The 19,778-nt window shown below is 31.8% G+C and overlaps 1 protein-coding gene and 1 long non-coding RNA gene across 6 annotated transcripts in view; both read right to left on the bottom strand.

Annotated features, from left to right (window-relative positions):
• The window catches only part of LOC126915430 (eukaryotic translation initiation factor 4 gamma 3-like), a 46,122-nt gene that overhangs the window by 10,779 nt on the left and 15,565 nt on the right, over positions 1 to 19,778 (bottom strand). For 2 of the 5 annotated variants that reach the window (XM_050720101.1, XM_050720103.1), the window contains exons 2-7: positions 8,058 to 8,416; positions 7,569 to 7,811; positions 7,218 to 7,344; positions 6,953 to 7,153; positions 5,922 to 6,118; positions 4,310 to 5,210 (exon numbers count right to left, since the gene is read on the bottom strand). In XM_050720101.1, the coding sequence (XP_050576058.1) occupies positions 4,310 to 5,210; positions 5,922 to 6,118; positions 6,953 to 7,153; positions 7,218 to 7,344; positions 7,569 to 7,811; positions 8,058 to 8,416 (2,028 nt within the window). Of the gene's footprint in view, positions 1 to 4,309; positions 5,211 to 5,921; positions 6,119 to 6,952; positions 7,154 to 7,217; positions 7,345 to 7,568; positions 7,812 to 8,057; positions 8,417 to 16,334; positions 18,703 to 19,778 lie in introns of those variants that run through there. The other 3 variants (XM_050720099.1, XM_050720100.1, XM_050720102.1) reach the window with 3 other exon arrangements.
• On the bottom strand, positions 8,989 to 9,585 carry LOC126915446 (uncharacterized). Its single transcript, XR_007710197.1, has 2 exons — positions 9,444 to 9,585; positions 8,989 to 9,352 (listed from the first exon to the last, which is right to left on the bottom strand). It is a non-coding gene; the product is annotated as an uncharacterized LOC126915446 (long non-coding RNA).

The raw sequence follows: 19,778 nt of genomic DNA, 5'->3' as shown, positions 1-19,778 counted from the left end.
TGCATCTGGGCAGAAATTGGAAATGTCAATTGGAATTAAAAATTCAAGACGATACTTCAAAGACGACACTTTCACGATTTCATTTGTATAATTTTTAAGAATCAGAATTATAATAAAAAATTATGCAATTTATATTACTATAGCAGGTAAATAGTAACTTTTATATTGATAGAATTAAGAAAATTTTCCAATTTAATGTATATCGTCATTCAATTTGTTCACAAAATTAGCATAGCATCATGTATTAATTTATTGAATTTTATCGTATGGAAAATATACACAATTCATACGACCATTTTTTCTAACCAGTGGGAACCTTTCACCGGATTGGTGAACGCTCAAGGTTGCCACTGACGCCGAAAGTCTTAAGATATTTTTTGCACACGCACGACGCGTGCTCTTGTGAAACGGCATTAAGAGACCTTCAAACCATGCATGTAGCTCGCCATACATGCGTGGCCGTGACCTCATGCGACTTAATGACCGAACAGTAATACAATTTTCACTATCATATACCCAAAAATGGTGCTACTTCATTTCGACACATGAAACAAACAATATTTTATGAAGTGAAATGAGTAATAAAAGTATCAATGAAAGAGAAATAATCTTGTACTGAGTTAGTATTTCACGTTTAATTCCACGCTATAATATTAATCTAGATATCTAGTAAAAAATAGAGTCATCCATAAATGAAGTAATGGTGACACACCCAATAATTTCCCCCGTGGTCAATTTCTAAATGACCAGATGTGTATTTTTCTTTCTCTGCTACTGCGTCTAACCAATACTAGACTTTTTTCAATTTTGCTTACGAATAGTATCCACGAACAAATATCTTTAAAAATTAATCAAAATTTTTCTGCTCATAAGGTATGAGAAATACTTAAGAGGTTACTTTAGAATGATTTACTTTACGTTATTCTTATTAAACATAACGAAATTATTCACGTGTGGTAAAAAAAATATCTGAACAACAGAAAGAAAATGAACAAATTCAAAAATTTAATGATTTCAGTTATCATACACAGAAACTGATGATCAAATATGGAGTAGTTCTCTTTTGTAACGGCTCACAAAATGGCTACGCAAACTGATACGTAGAAACATAAAACTACTGTAAATAATACTGTGTAGAAAATACTTGTATTCTGTAAAATAAGCATTACATTATTAACCAATTTTTAATATGTGCAAGCCTATAAATTTAAGTAACGGATAAAAAGCAAAATGCTTGAATATTAAATCATTTCAGAAACACGTGTTTAAAGCGTAATGGACGAAATTTAACTATAGATTCCAAATTACAGGGATTTTCATAAAGTAACTAAATAATTCAATTTCCTCTTATAATAAATGTCCTTTTTAACTTTTAACCTTACTAAATAATAATGATTCTAAAGCTCTTAAAATATGATATTCACTATGTGCCTCGTGAGGTCAAAAGCAGCCATATTTGAACACAAGTGATGCTTCGAAATATATTTTCCACGATTTAAGATTTACTTTCTTTTCAAAGAATAAATATACAACTTGGGAGAAAACTACGAAAAACGTTAAACCAATTACAAATATGTAAGTATAAAAAAGTATTAGATGTTATAATGGAGCTCACATTTGAGAAAGTTTATGAATACAAGATGTCGGAACCAACGTTGCGAAAAGCAGGTATTATATTGCAACCATGTCTATTAACTTGATAAATTGTTCTAAGGCCAAACCAAAATAATTTATACATACATTTTGTATCAAGATATTCCTCTGCCGTGGTCGTTGCATCCGCTTGATCACTTTGTCACAGTAACAATAATTTAAAATAAAAAAGTAAAAAAAGAATGCAATAAGACCTGTATCCTTTAAAGCCAGTACACATAAGGACTTTCAAATAGAAACGCGTAGATTTTTATAAGGGAAAGAAAAACGATGCGTGTAAAGGGCGCTCGTTACAATTAAATAAAGGATTACGTGTATAAATTCTACAGAATATCGCAAGATAAAAAAGAAACCTTATATAGGAACGGAATATAGTAAAGACGCAAATACATTAAGCGTATTCGTTACGTTATGAAGTATGCAAGCTCAAAGATGAGTAACCTTTTAAGTAGTATGAATGTAAATATAGAATTATGTATAACTACGAATATACAATTGTTGATTAAAAAATAATAATTATAAAAGGAAAAGGGAAATGGGAAAACGGAGTAAAAAATACAGCTGGCTAGCACAGCACGTGCTGGCTACTGGAGGAACCTCCGTTGTTCGAAGAGGAAACAAGTCGGGAACCTCCCTCCAGCAACACAATCGCCGATGTTCGTGTACCTTCGGTACATTTCGCGCCTTTTCGTCGTATGATGTCACAGTTTGGTTCGAAGCTCCCTTCGGAGTTTATATGAAACTTATATACCTTGCATTTCAATCATTGAAAAAAGATCCGTTCACATTAGAAACACGCATTCCAATAAATTACATGATGTATGTTACACTTTATTCATAATATTCTCAAATTTTTAAAAGTTACTAGGAATAATCAAATTTGTAACTTGTATAATGCAATTTTGTTGAAATGATTGAATTTAATTTAACGCGATTAAGAATGAAAATTTTTATCTCATGCACAATGTATTTATCGTCACTATAGTTCTTTCATTCCATATATTTAAAAGGTATTTTTCCCCAAGAAATAAGAATTCACGTAATAAAATTAAGGTTTGACAAATACACGGAAAACTATTTTGCTCGATTTTCCTCCATACTAGTAACGAAAACTTAACGTTCTTTTTGTCCCCATTTTTAAATAATATCTATAATGGAACTAATTGACATCCCTGTACTTTTATTCCACTTTGCAATATAAATTAATGTTTTATAATAGAACTACTTTAAAAATTAATAGTTTCCACTTAGATCATTATTACGATCTAAATATTTTTGTTTTTAAGAAATTTTTGTCTTACAGCATTATTCGATCGTTTCAATTATAAATTTGAGATATATGTTTTAAATAATGTGTCTTCACTAGTGTCTTCACTACTGTTCGAATATCTTTCAATTTCAATAATGTTATTGCTTAAATGTACCATATTAAATTTCATGAAAAAGTATCATCTTGCATAATCTATTTTGAGAAACATTTAATGTGTCGTTTAATGCAAACTTCTTCGTATACGTGTAAAAATAATCTATGTATATTGAATGTATATTGAATGCTTTAATGTATATTGAAATGAATACGAAATTAATGTATTATTTAAAATAAAATTTGAGTCACAATTGCGAAGTTTAAGTCGGATACAAGCAGAAGGAATTATAAAACTTTTAGGTTAGGATCAAAGTAAATCGTATTGTAACATTACAGTAATATCCAACAACCCTTCCTTTTAACGATATTTTTAAATAACATAACCACACGACATTTCATTCATAGATGCTTCACATTTTGTAAAAAAGAATGAAAAATTTCAAAATACTTCCACGTGTGTAACTGAAGAGATACGTTTCCTTTACACATGTGATACATACGTTTTAAGTATGCCTATTTGAGAAAATATCTTCGCGGGTAAGCACACTATATCCCACGATTTACCATTAACATTAACCGAATTACTAGTTCATAACAATTAATATGTAAACTTATGAACAATAATGATTATTGAAGCTATCACAGAAGCAAAGTTCAAATTACAGTGATATGAGAAAAACGGAGGGAAACTATGTAGATATATCGGAAATCTTAATGTATAACTCTAACTTGTATATGTATATGAAAATATCATATTCTCTCGAAAAATCATTATTGCAATATATGAGTATAGGATACATACAAAATGATTAACGATCACAAGCATGACTATCAATAATATTGTAAATCAAATAAAAAATGTTTATACAAAAACATAGATCAATTATTTGTAAGAAAAATGTAAACTAAACAATAATGTATATGTTCATATACTACGAATATTTTGAATAAAAAAGAGAAAAATAAAGAAATATTTCCTGTAAAATATTAGCTAATATACCTCACATAAATTAAAAATTAGCAATATAAAATCATAAAAAATTTAATTTTTTAAATTTAGATAAAATATATTATCTGCATTTTAAATGCCTTTTTTATATAATATTATTCAAATATCAATCAAAAAATTTAAATATAATAATAAATATAATATAATATCCCTTACTTGAGCATTATTATTGCAATATCATATATTACTCTGAATACATTATCATGAATTATGTATTACAATAACAAACAGAAAAATAACTGATAAAACAAATGAAAACTTAGAAGTTTGTAAAAACTTACCATCAGAAGATTTTTGTTGTTGAACTTCAGTTCGAACAGGATCGGATTCCGGTTTATCAGCAGACGCATCTCCATTGGTTTTCAAGTGATGATCAGTTTGATTATGAGCAGGTGTAGGAGTAGTACCTCTAGAACTAAGACTCTTTTCCCTCGTCTTTTTATCTTTCTGTTCTTTGGCACTCGAAAGCAACTCAGTTGCAGCAGCAGAAATAGTAGCAGTAGCAGTAGATTGATTGTGGGTGTGAGTCTGAGACTTTCTTCTAGGTGGTGAACTTGATGAATTTTTATTGGATAAATTTGGGAACGGTTCTCTGGCAGGAACAGGGTTAGCACTTGGGGCAGTGGTGGACGGTTTAGGGGCCTCCGGAACGTTCGTACTTGGTATAGTCACAATGGAAACTGATGTCTGTGTTATAATAGATGTGGCACTCGTACTCTTCACTTCAACTTCAGTTACAATCATTGCGGGTAACTGCGCAGAAACATCATCCTTGTTTACGTTACGTGATATAGCTAATGGTAGTTCCTCGATGACTCCACTTTTCGAATCGCTTCGAGGTTGAAATTCCTTCACAGGAATTTGTAATGATTTTGACTCTGTTTTTATTGCACAAGAGTCTATTTGAGACACATTACTAGTGGTACCTAACGATTGACTACATAACGCGGTTACGTTAGGTACATTTTGTGTTGTAGCTGAACTGGTACTACACTGATTATTCACATCATTAGTAGAATTTGTTTGGGAATTAGATAAACTTTGTGTTACATTTTGTGTTGTAGATGTGTTTGATACACAAGTCGGTACCGTCGAGTCGGAATTGGACTCTTCGGTCGCGACTTTCACAAGTGTTTTTGCAACCCGGGCTGCAAAGTCGGCTTGCACTTCGACGTCATTATTCTGTAACAATCACCAATTCTGCGTGATAGACAATGATACATAGCAATCGGATAAAGATTATGTTTGACAACTAAAAACTGGCTCCAAACTTAAATCATAGGACGAGAAATAAAACCAAATGTACTAAACGAAATAAAAGGAACATTCAATATATTTTATACCTCTGTAACCCCTCAGCCATGGTTTGCAAACTATAAGCAGAATTACAAAAAACTGTATGTAAATAACGTATCTACATAATAATATACCTAATCCAGATAAAAATTAATTCTATTCTTATAAGAATTAACTGCAATTAAGCTAAGTGGCTTAATCAATTCATTCAAATTTTGTATATCGACGTAAATTTAGTACTACTAAAATTCTATCATAAATGCAAAATCTAGTAGTAGGAGTAACATAGAAAGAGTAATAAAAATTTTCATACAATATTCTTATCGTCCGAAATAAAAATATCTTAAAAATACTTCAATGATCATGGCTTTTGGGTACAGATATTAATAATGTAAACAACTGACTATAAGAGTATAATAAAACATCACATTCATTCTAAAAGTTATTATTATAAAAATAATATTGGTATAAATATAAAAATTAGAATACCAGCATTTGCGTTTTATTTATATTTAATCTGATTTTTTTTTTTTTTTTTTTGAAATACAAAGCTCTTATAGTCAATTGTTAGTGTATTAATATAATAATATTACTCACTTGTGGCTGAGGTGTTTCACGATTGCTGGATTCACCACTTTGAATAGTTTCATTATCTTTATAAATTTCGTGACTTATGTTTTTACCAGTAGTAGGATCGACAATATCAGTAATAGCATTTTGTCCTCTTGGTTTCCGAGATTTTGTCGTACTATTTGACGCACTTGTTGCACCACCATTATGACCTGAGTACATATCTTTAAATAACAAAATACATGATTCACAATATATACAAAGACCTAATTGATTAATCAATTAATGTTGAATTATTCAAATAGTAATATTTGTTATTAGCATCTTAAGTTTTTGTATATACTACAAGCTTATGTGAGCTTGTGAAATCTACCTAAATCTCTACCTGAATTTCTACCTGGATCTCTACCTAAATCTTTACCTGAATTTCTATCTGAATTTCTATCTGAATTTATCAGAAAATCTCTAAACTTAATAGGTTTTAAAAGTTTGAAGTTGCGATTTGAATCCCTGAGTCATAAATAGAATTTCCTGCACTTTTTACCTTTCTTTCATGTATTTTTCATTGAATTATGAGGCATTTACCCTTCATAGAGATTTATGAATAATAAATATTCTATATAATCGGGTAAAGTATTCGGAGAAGTTTAGTTCTTAAGAAAAATAAAATAAGTTAATGATTTTTGTTGGAATTGAGGTTTCCCAAATTTGAAATACAATATTTCTTTGCAAATGTTGAACTATCATAATTTTTATAACATTTCAAAATCTTTACACATGTATATGTATTTGTCTATATATACATGATATTCAATTTCATTTAAAACATTGAAACTATTTGTTAACATATTGTCATGATAGCTTACAAGAAATTTATGTATGATTGTTCTTAATTTATATAATTTTGATTCTATACATTTTACCAAATACTACTTATTTTATTACATTATATCGTACTCCCCAAAAAGTTAACTTCTTGGAAATTACCATTAACACAACCTAACAATCTAGATAATGCAATTTATGTTAAAATATGTTATGTTCATTTTGCAACTTACCAGTCTGAGAAAGAGATATACCCATGGGGGGTAAAGGCTGAGCCTGTTGCGTAGGTTGCTGCAGTGTACCTTGTGGTACTACTGGGGCTCCTTGGGCACCGGCCAGCGGGCCTGCAACATGTTGAGCCCCACCAGTAACAGCACTTGCACCTGCTCTACTTAAACTTAATGGTGTATTTGGTTGGCCTGTAGGCCAGTAATCTATAAAGGAACATATAATATTTATTAAATTTATCTTTGATCTTTACAGTTTTGTGTTACTTACATGGTTGAGGAGTTGGGGCAGGTGCACCGTATCCAAACATACTCTGCGTTAGAATAGCGTTGTGTTGAAACGGTTGAAAATATGATTGATTTTGGTGTGTTGGATGCCTCTGAGGTGGAGCACCAAACTAAAATTATAAAATATTTATTACATTTATAGTCATTATCAATAAAAATGATGAATATGATAGTATTTTACAAGCAAGTAATGATATGTTTGGAAGAAAAGAAAATAAACTTTAATTGCAAGATAACACTTAAATACAATAACTTGTCAGAAACTATTCTTTTGATGATACAAATGAAATGAATGATGCATGACAATAAATATATAAAATCAACAGTACTTAACTACTACCTGTAGTGGGATCTGATTGTTCATTGTGTATAAGGATTGCTGATGTGGGATCTGATGAGGGACTTGGTATATTGCTCCAGTTTGAACTGGCAAACCACTTGTATGATAAATTGCAGTTGGTTGACCTCCACTTCCACCAACTCCAGACATTCCAACCACTTGTGCACTAGTACCCCCTTGACCCCCTCTGTGACTGATGCCTCTTGGCTGCTGTGGCCTAGGACCTTGATAATAACCCTGAAATTGATAATGCAATTAATAAGTAAAATTTATAAATTGATGTGCATTTATATATAGAATTAATATCAAATTGATCACTTACAATATATTATACTATAAATACATAAATAAAATTTACAATATATTTTAAATATTTCTAATACTTTTTATAAACATTAATATGTACTATACAAATTCATATAGTTAATACACGATAATGAAAGTTCTCATAAACAACATCTTTTCTTAACAATTTCCTCTTACCTGGGATGATGGCCTTGTTTGCGTTGGCCCATATACTTGTGATAGAGGTTGTGGTTGAGGTTGCAAATGGGCCTGTTTTCCCATTTCCTGCGGTGATGGAGTATGTACGGGAGGTGTCGTAGTTGGAGCCGGACCTTGCGGCGGTTGTGATTGTACCCCGGGTGCAGGGGTTTGTGGTGGTGCTTGCCCTCCAGCAGGACCTCCTGGTGGAATACCTGCTGCTGATTGTCCAATGGACTGTAAGCCGCCGAGTGGTGGAGGTCCTCTGCCCCCAGGTACTCCTACACTACCCCCTCCCCCACCCACCTGGCCCCCTGGTTGGGTGCCGTAATTTTGACCAGACACATGAAAATCTGATCCTGAAATTCAAAATAAAAAAGATATTAGACATTATGCTTAAAATATCTGAAAAATTTAAATGTAAATAATTGAATTTTATAGATAAATAATATTAATAGACATTAAACTTATCTCTAATAATGTTATCGCTATTATTATAGCTTGTATTTTCATATGTACATTTAGAAATATTTAAATGCTTCATGCATTTTCATATTTATGTTGTTATACTAATTGCTTTAAGGGAAAACAAAATTTAACTGTTACCATATGTGTAAAAAACAACTTAATTTCCTTTAAATAAAAATCAAGATTTATGTTTGTGACTCTTTTATGACAATCACAAATAGATAATTTAACATATATCTGTCAAATACTTTATATTGTACTGTAAAATCAAAGCATTTATTTATACAATGTGAAACATATTTCTGAGAAACTATCTAGGTATATAAAACAGATATTAATTTCCTGTTAATGAGAATGTATTGTTTCGACAATCTTACCGATTTTACGAAAACTTTCATATATGAAATGCAATGGGTTCCTTACATGCATCATTATTATACGGGATTATTATGCATAATTAATATACGGGAACAAAAAATAATTTATTTATTTTCCTATCTAAATTATAGTCGTGAATCGTTTTCCACGTACACAGGATCATACAATGACTCGTAAAAAAGTGATATCTCTAATTGCTATAATGTAACAAGAACTTCATTATTATCATTTCATCATTTAGCAATTAAATATATATATCTGGTTTCGTAATATAAACAAGAAAAAAGAAAAGAGAAAAAAATAGATAATTATACATTCAAGTTTGCATATGCGCGATATTATCCTACCATAATATGTTCGCCATTCTGTCGTTAAATGAATTACTCGTGAAAGCGATTATGCGTGGAATTGCATGACATCGCTTGACATGTCGTCGTTGTCGTCATCGTCTAAGAGATACAGTATGATTGATTATGCATATGTATTATCAAAACATCGAATGGATTACATTTATTATCCCTAAAGTCTTTATATACTTACAATAAGTATTACGCATAAGGTACATGCATTTTCACGAAAACATGGAAAAACTTTATCACCACATGCTACGACTTTATGACGAGAAAATACGTTAAGGACATAGAGAGATAAATGAAGGAAAAAATATGGATATTTGAGCGCTCACCGTTGAAAATCGGAACAAAGCTGGTTATCGTGTTTTGTCACGGAAATACTATGTTTATTCGTACAAGCGAATTTTTTATAATGAAAGAACAATGAAGTGACAACAAGGCTGAAACGTGAGCAAAGAAACCGAGAAGACGGCCTCGCGAACGGCCATCTTTGCACATGTGGACAGGGTTCGAAGCAGTGCTGCTATCTGTAGTCCCGTGAGTACATTGATTGCTACGAAAGGGGGGCGAGGCCGAACTCCATCACCAGGATCGTATTAACTACCGCACCGTGAAAACACACAAATTGAATGTATCCATAATATAACAGCAAAGAAATTCAGAATTTCATGTCGTACATATTGGACTCATTTGTAGCGAAAAAGGTAATGTATCGACCATATCTTAATAAAGTAAGTTCATTAATTTATCGTCCTCTAATAGAGTTATATCTTTCTTTTTATATCACTTACTGTAAATTACTTTTTTAGAAGATTAGAAAGCGTTTCATATTGAACTGTAATACGATTGTTTTATTTTTGGTAATAGTTTATGTATATTCGAATAAGCTCTATCATATATTATTTTATACATAAAATATTTATTTATGTAACATGCGAGTTAAAAATAATTTTTGTCATATTTTCTAACATCATACATTCATATTGAAAAAATTGTAGAGTTGATAATCTTATTTATTCATAAAAATATTGATAAATAGATATGTGCGTATTCCCACAAGGTTAATAATTGGCGATCTAAGACAACATATATATATATATATTAACAGAGTGAAAGAACATGGCCTGAAAAATAATCCAGAATGCAATACGTCATTTCCGGTGCCGATTCCTTCTCTCTCTCCTCTCATTCGCGCGCGCACGCACACGTACACACGCTCTTCTCCCCCTCCCTCTTACATACATACACACACGCGCGCGCGCGTACATTAAATTTGATTTTCGCTATTCAGCTAAGCGAGATAAATTCAAAACAATTCGGGAAACTTAAATATAAGGAGAAATCAGCATTACACATAATATGACGTATATGATGTTAGAAAAAAAGTGAGGTTAGAGTGACCACACTTTAGCCACGTGGCTGGCCAATATAAGAATAGTAATACACTTAAACGATAATCATAAAAACTAGATCTCTTAATGTTGGAAGAATATTATCGAAAGGTAAAACATACTATCGCAATGAGTTCTCTGACTTTCGAATTTTGAGAAAACTGCTTCCAGTTCGCACTTCATTCTTTAAATATTGAACTTTATAAGCAAAATGCTATTATTAACCCAAATAATAGATTAAGTGCGATAAGAAAAATAGCTACAGTTCATACAAAATATCTGAAGTAATATTATATAATTCATTTTTGAAACAAGTGCTCATTCATAGTCATTATTGACATTAATATTAATATTATTGCTTGTTATTAGTTGCTATTGTGTATTAGAAAATAAATTTCCTTTATCTATGGGTTCAAATGTAATCTTCCAAGAATCAGTACTGATTAAAGTAATATGATAAAAATTATAGAAATAAATATAATAGATAAATTTTTTAACTATTATAGGTATCTGTAAAATATTATGCTGTAACTTTCAGCAATCAATCACGGTTCAAAAAACATTTTTTCAGATTCATGAAAATAAAATATAACAATTGAGTACAAAACTTTTCATTGATATATCAATGCATGTTATTTTATTAATTTACTAGAAGCTATTAATAATAGTATATGTATATATATTCAATAACATATATTTAACTTAAACAAAAAATATTATATGATAAGTAAAATAATTAATTGTATTTGAAACGAACAAAATATTGAAAATGTATAAACTTTAAAATTCTTAGAATGGCAAGAATTTCTTAAAATCGTAGTATGTTGGCGTCATCACGGCGAGACATGTCATACAAGAGTCCAAGAGGAAAGAATCGAACGTACCTTCGCGACTGTATAAGGTAGAAAGCATTTTATCGATTGACCTATATCGTGAATTGTCTACAATGCCGCCCAGGGGCGCTAAGGACTAACCTAAATACTAACTACTCGATATGTATATCGATACAGTAGTCAATCGTAAATTACGAGTGATTTATTAATCAAGTCTTCTCAAATACCTATCTTGACAGGAAGATTTTAACTATTTAAAATTTTGAGACAAAATTTATTTCACGTTAAAGAAATTAAACAACAAATATGCATATTAAATTTTTAGCATTTATGGTAATTTATACTGGAGTTACTAGGAATTCGATTTGATGGAATTAGATTAGTTTCAGAAAATAAAACTCACATAAGAAGATATTAGCGTACGCTAAATCAAGAACATGGTTTTCGTTACTATAAGTGAAAGTATCGTAAATTAATTTTTGTAATCACTATGTGGTATAAATTGAGCTTAGCCGTGTATCTACAAATAGATGCAAACGATTCGACTTCTGACAGATAGGGCACCAGGTCAAATTAACTACCTCCAGTATGCTCGAAAATAACGGGCTTCACGTATGTACATCTCTTTCTGTATATATAGATGCGCGGTGTTACACACAAAACATATATTTATCGAGTTCTCCTTAGGGTTGGGGGTGTGTAACGAATCTTCATTTGGATTAATTATTGTTGTTATACAATATGGATGATATTTACCGATACAAATATGTGTATGTAGTGGCGATTAGATACTCCAGATGCTAATGACAATGATCTTAGGTTCAATAACGAATCCACGGTCAACGGGATAGCAAATGCGTCTTCTTCCAAAGTCTAAGTCCAACTGAACTTACTGGTCCACAATTCAACACAAGTGTAATTCAACTTACTTGTTCACAGTATAAGTAAAACTCAACTAACTCCCTCAGTCAAGTGGAACTGTACTTATATACTTTTCTCCGTACCTTTCTGTACCCCTCGAGTCAACTATATTTTTAAGGAGAGCTATACAATTACTCCATACCTCTGTTAGGTGAAAACGTCCATCCCGTGACCATGGCTTAGTGATCCATTGTATCACTTCAAACCCAAGCCTATTGTCATAAATCTCGGAGACACATAATCGGATTAAGTCATAAACAACTACTTCTAAGTTTTACTATTTAAATACCTCTATAATGAAAGGTCTAGACTAAAGTAATGGGGGTCTTCCCAAAAATTCCAAAAGAAAGGCCCCGATGTCCTTTCATCTCCGACATATTTATACGTATGCATTGACATACGAAATAAAAAATTTAGCCATTCAGATAAAAATGGAGAATCATGAAAGATTGCAAACCAATGAAAACTGTATTAAATATGTGGCTGAACGGATTTTAAAAATATTAAAGTTTAACTGGAGTAAATAATAAAAGTTGTTTGAGTAAATACGTAAGTAAATAAATATAGTAAGTAAATAAGTAATAAAAATAAGGATAAATAAACAAATGAGGTGAGGATTTGAGAAAATGCTTCCATTGGTCACGAAAATGTATGTCCATGATGGAGCAAATGAAGAGATTTTACTTGGGCGAAATATGTACATGCAAATAAATGTCTAACGCGACTATAGTAAGAACATAGTACCTATTTCTAACTTGTTTACTAAGAGAAGTTCTAAGAAGATGATAAACGAACAATAAATAGACGACTATAAGACAGAAGCTAAGTACACATTTATGTCCTTATATTTTTATAGTATTAAATGAAAGAATTTTAGACCTTCTCAGCATGAAGTCTTTTCATTTAAAATTTTTCAAATAGTAAAATTTGTATATTACTTGCTATTCATGATTATTAATACTTTGAATGCCATGTGGGTCACCGGTGACCGGAGCAACAATATTAGTAGAAATACATAATTTGAACAAATGTCAATAGTTATAAATTTGTTGTTATTATCATCGTTACTACAATGATGTGATAAAATTAACACAGTATAAAACATATAAAAATAGTTCTATTTATACATGAAATATAGATCTATTTTATGTATGCCCCGCACCAATAGTTGCTCAACATGGTAAAACCCGCTTTTACCTGAGTGAACAATAACCCTAAGGAAAATTTCGACTTGAAAAATGTTTGATGGCAGTTAAGAGCTTTAACAGTAAAGTAACAAATGCTAAATCTTGTAACGGTCCTTTAGGATTATTACGGGTTCGAATAAGTATGACTGAAGGATGGTTTATGGTTTATGGTAGGTCCCGGAACGGAACAACATAAGACAATTATTTAGCAACGCGAAGGAAAGTGTGAAATAATTGATAATAACAAAAAATAAGTGAATCGAGCGAAATTGCATTATAGCGCTATGGAGGTCACCGTTGATCTCAGTGAGATAAATTCATCAGTGATTATACACCGTAACATATCTTTTGTAAGTAATATTTAAACATTATCGCAGACTTGTCTTTCTAATAGAAAAAGGTGATTAAGAATGTTGAATAATAAATCGTTCACTAAACATCAAGAAAATTTTAAATAATTTAAAATCTTACGCTGTTATCTAAATCTTCTTTGATATATTCCGAGAATTTATTGTACGACGATACTCAAGTCACAAATTTGGTTAAAATTTACTGCATAATCAGTAAATAAAAGTGTGCTAAATGTACAATTAAGCAGTACAATTAATCGACAAATAAAGGAGAGAAGGAAAATACATTTGCATTATATTTTTGTAGGTATTGTAAATTAGAAGTATAACATCGTACGCCAATTTTCAGCCTTCTACTTCGACTGAAAGGATAGTTACTGGGTGAATCGGATTATCCGTTTTTACGCTATTTTCCTTGTTTAATGTAATGCAAAATGTCGGATTGTTAGAGAATTACGTAAAAAAAAAAAAAAAAAAAAAATGCTGAAAAATATAGATTTTATATAGAATTTCTAGAGTGACCACTATTTTATTTTTATGATAGCGACATGTTACCTTGACTATTGTCCTGAATCTTTTTCAGATCTCTTGACAAGGTGCATCGTAATTAAAAAAATCAGAAACCCTTTTTTCCAACCTATATGTCCCTTATCTTCTGAGGTATTAATCATCACTTCAACCGCGATTCAACCGTTATGGTTAAAATATTCGACTGTGAAATGTTTCTGTATGCTTTTTTTTCTCATAGTTTCGCACCTCACGGAAATTCAATTTTTTATGCTAATTTTTTTCAATTGTTAGTTACCTGATGATAAATGATATTCACTTGCAAATGTTCTAAAAATACTTTAAAAGTATTTTATCATAAAATGTACATAAAAATTAGAACTCAGGACATTACATATTGTTTTCATCATAAGTCATCAATATGGCAACACAACATTGTACGATAAAACATTTTGTTTTATGTCAAGTATCATTTATTGTTATGTAGTTGATAAATAAAAAAGAATTAATGATACAAAACAAACTTAAATTTGTATGCGAACCAACTACCTAAAAATTTCATAGAGGTTGCCTTGTTGAATACTTTAACCACTTGTTTCACTACATCGTTGAATGGACAATTGATATTTTAAAACCTAAAAGATAAAAAAATATGTTTTTTAATTAATTGAAGTAGTTAATTCTTTTCGCTTATATATTATTTTTTCGAATATAAAAATGTTGAACACCAGATAATATATTCACTGTATTTAAAAAATGCAAAAATTAATGGTATTGATTATGTTTTTACCCGAAATTCCGTGACAAAATCGGTGTTTGATTTTTTAAACTATAGTATACATTACCAAAAAATATTTGAAAAAGATTGAGGATAATAGGCATGCTAATATGTTATTACTGTCAAGATAGGAAAGTGGTCACTCTAAAAACTATATAAGAAATCTATATTTTTAAGAACGCTTTTGCATTTCTTTTTTTTAAGTTTCTAAAATACACGACCGTGTCTGCAATGATCCAGGATTTCTGAGAATTTTTGCATACCATTAAATAGGGAAAATAGGATAAAGGCGGATATTCCAAATTCAATCTGTAACTACTCTTTCGGCCGAGATAGAAGGCCGGAAATTGGTTTATGTTTTCTTTTGATAAGGTATAGAATGGTGCATCACCAAATGAAATCGGTTCAAGGACACTTTTGACCTTCTTATCCTGTTACATGTTCTTCTTCTTACACATATGTATATAAGTTATTCTAATTATTTTAATCCCTTTTATTTTTTAATTTCAACAATTTGTATAAATTAATGAAAAACAATTTTTAGTAAATATTAATTCCAAGTAATCTATTATTAAATGTGTGTAACTTGTTTTTTTAATGACGTCAATAGAAGAACTTTTGTTAGCTGTTTTAAGACTGAAAATGGCATATTTTTGAACGAAGTATCCTTGTACTAATATAACATACATATGCTCAGGAAAAATATAACAATTCAATTATCTTAATGGTTATTTGTAAAATTCAAATCAGATACTTTAAACATTGGACAGTTATTATAAATTAAATAATTTACAAAACGATACTGCTCAATCGATACATATAGCTAGTCATTAAATTTTTAATAGACTGTTCAGTCAGATAGTTCATTACATGTGAATATTGTACAACGACTGAAATGCATATAGATATATATGTACATTGTAAAGATAGGATATGTATTTCGTTCGAATATTTTTTCAACCAGTTTTTTAATTTCATAAAAGAAGAAGATAATATATTCGTATTTTGATATATTACTGCTATCAAGGAAGATATCATATGTAAAACGTCCGATATAATCTTCGTTCTCTTTATTTCGCCCTCGCTCTTCATTGGTTGTTCTTGTACTTACTAGCATTTGCAGTAACGACTCGATATTGTGGCGGTGCTTGTTGATGCTGGGTTTGTTGCTGCTGTTGCTGCTGATGACTCAGATGGTTAATGTTAACTGTCAACTGATGATGGCTCAGCTGATGATTCAAGTGGGGACTCGGCGAGGGTGGTGGCTGATGGGCCGGATGCACGTGGTGATTATGACCTGGCTGTGGATTTTGTGGGTGGGGGGCCGAAAGATGATGATGGTGATGGGGCCCTCCACAATGTGGCAAGAGACAGTGCATAGGTCCTACACCTACGGCTACACCCACTGCGCCCTCCTTAGAGACGCCATATCTCGAAACCATTCTTCCTGATGTACCTTTTTCTTCTTATCCAGCGTCAAAATTACGCACCGCCTTTGCCGATAAGATTGATGAAAAAAAGATCCGATCAGAACGAGCCGTTTCCGTCGATCCTTTTAAAAATCTTTTCAAATGACGAATTCATTAGGATTCGAACGATCGATGTTTTTACAAAAATATAATAATTAAAACTAATTCTGCATAAATTTCCAATCGACCAACTTTTTTACCGTTGGAGCAGTGCTATCATACGTGTTCATTCGTTTATATTATTAAATAATATACGCGAGATCGTATAAAAACACGTTTCTCAATTAGCTGTGTCGTAAAAATAAGTAATGTTTTTTCTTTGTCTCTTTCTTTGTTTCTTTTTTTGTTATTGTGTAGACGAGCACAAAACTACTGACAGGTTCAATACATTGAACAAACAGACAATGGTGTCAAGTGCAAAGAGCTCATCGATATTTAACCGACGCTACTTTCGTTGTCCACGAATCTCTCAATCGGCAATGCTGCACCATGTCATCATCTACTTGATCGACAATGTAACACAAGGCTTTACGAATGGAGTTCATCTATCGTGATAGTTGAATACGCCCTGCGGTGGAAGTCACGAGAGGTTTTCTTTGAAGATACTGGCAGTATTGTTGATTCTCCTTTTTTTCTTTAAATATTCATAAGGTTTCCTTTATTCGTATATGTATAGTCATTTCTGACTTTCTTCTCTAATACGATATTATACTTTTTCTTTTTCTCAAGTTTAGTTAATGGAATATATCTTGAATCTCACTTATTAAGGTATTTAACGCGAACCGCGCCATAAATCATGTCTGAAAATGGAAATTCTTCAAGGCTAGGGGGAACGTAGATCAAATTCTTGAAAATTGTAAAAATTTGAAGAACGACGTAATTTCCATTGGTTTGATAATAAAAGGAATAAAATATCTCTTGACCAACATTTAATGGTATGATCGATCGATAGTCACCGAATATTCCTGCCTGAGACGTGTTTTATAGACAAAATGTCTGTACACGTGATGATCGGAAAACAACATTTTTTATTCGACACTTTTCAAAAATAAATTCACTCGTGTGATTCCATTATTCAAGAAACGATCGCCCACAAATGAAATTTAATTTTCTGCCAGAAAATATCGCACTACCATATTGTTTTTGTTTCGTATCGATGCATGCGATGCCACTTGATGTAATAGACCCGCACTCAACTGTCAAAACTTGTCAACGTGGAGATGCACAAAGGTAAGAGACACGCTGAAACGGACGGACTATCGCACCTCTTCCATGCCAAAATCGATATTTAAGGCTCGACCGGCGTCTCCCTCTTCGCACCGCCCACTCCTGCCAGAGAAAACTTCCTGTTCACAGGGCACATATAGGTTATGTCCACCGTAGATTTACCACTAAAACGGAATCAAGCGTCACCAGGAGTCCATTTCACAAGCCAGAAACCTTTGAATTTTTTTCGCACGTTTTCCTTCTTTGCTATTGTATTACTAAGGGAAGTCTCGAGACTTGATGATCGGAGGTATTCGGCCGCGTGCCGAAAAGTACCGAGTCGCGCGTTCTCTGTAGTTCTCCGTATCGAGATTTATGAACGCGATAAAAAGCGCCGTAGGTAAAGAAGCGAATTGCTCGCAACACAATGCACACACGGAGACTTTAGTAACACTAAGAATATTCAATAGCACGCACGTTACATAGTCGAGAAGGAAAATGTATACGGGACGTAAAAGTTAAAACTGAGCAGAGGAAAATCGAAAAGGCGTCAAATCCGTTCCTAGGTTGCGTGAGATTCTTTATACGGACACCATAAGGTTGTCCGAAAATGTCGTCCTTCTTCAAGGACTTCCTTGTTCCTTGTTCGATATTACAATCGAAGTACGGTATATATTTAACGATGCGTTTATAGCTGTGTAACGTGTGCACTCGGAGAGGGGAGAGATAAATCAACGAAGACGTGAAGACGAGCGTACCCTTTTGCAAGGGACGCGGCGTAGACTGATGCAGGCTAGTCCTTCTCGCACGACCTACGAATCGCGACCCGTGGCCCCCTACTTGTTTCGTTCTGCAACTAAGGAGTGACAGGATCGTGCATCGATTTTAAAAGTACCCTTTGCTACATGGCAATTTCAGACATCTGATTTCTTTTCAATTCTTATAAATACAGTATCTCGATTATTCTCAATAAAGAATTAATAATAAACTATTATTTATTAAAAAATGTTATACAATATCAAATATTTTTAAAAAATCATTAAAATAGCGAAATATTTATTATTAAGCACCATCTTTCTACTTTTCACTTATGAAAATAAAATCCTTATTTTATTATATTTAAATTGTTATCGAAATAAATAAATGTCTATGTACAATCTCTTTAAATAAGTTTTTACTTTCAAATATACAAAAGTATATAAATATATCAGATTTTGATCAAGTTGGAAAGATATTTTTTAAATAACATTACTTAGTATAGCTAGATCTGCCATTTTATGAGTAGCGAAGTGAAGAATTCAAATTTCATAACTGTTAAATACACGTGTTGTAATACGGCCCTGAAAAGTAGTCAAACGCCAAACCCACACCGAGTCGAAGGTACAGCCGCGTGCGCAGACCAGTGGACAGAGTGCAAAGCCCTGCGCATGCGTAATGGACGTCGACACGGCAGACCCTTCAACTCGCATGAATGCAGTAGGCGCAGCCCCACGACACTTGAGGGTAAGATGACGTGCAGCCTTGTGCATGCGCGCATATAGTCAATTCACCTTAACTTCGCCACGATGTCACACCCGTCTGTTTATACTTTGTATTACTGTGAGAATCAAATGTGCTTGTACATAGAATAAATATTCTTCAAATGTTAATAGCAATATTTCAGAATTTCCAAAAATTGTATCTTTTCAGTAGTAAAATTTCTTGAAAATCTTTAAAATAATAAAAATTCACATAAATACAATAGGAATTACTTTCTCGTAAATTCTGAATGATTAATTTTTTTTCATTAATAATATTGGCGAATTTATATTTCTCAAATAAAATTATTTATTTATAAGGTAATAAAAACGATCTATGATTTATATAAACGATATATAAGC

This window comes from Bombus affinis, chromosome 4 (assembly GCF_024516045.1).
Source record: "Bombus affinis isolate iyBomAffi1 chromosome 4, iyBomAffi1.2, whole genome shotgun sequence".
In the NCBI taxonomy this organism is placed as follows: Eukaryota; Metazoa; Arthropoda; class Insecta; order Hymenoptera; family Apidae; genus Bombus; species Bombus affinis.
The sequence above is the reverse complement of the archived record's forward strand: the minus strand, read 5'-3'. Positions and strand labels throughout refer to the sequence as shown.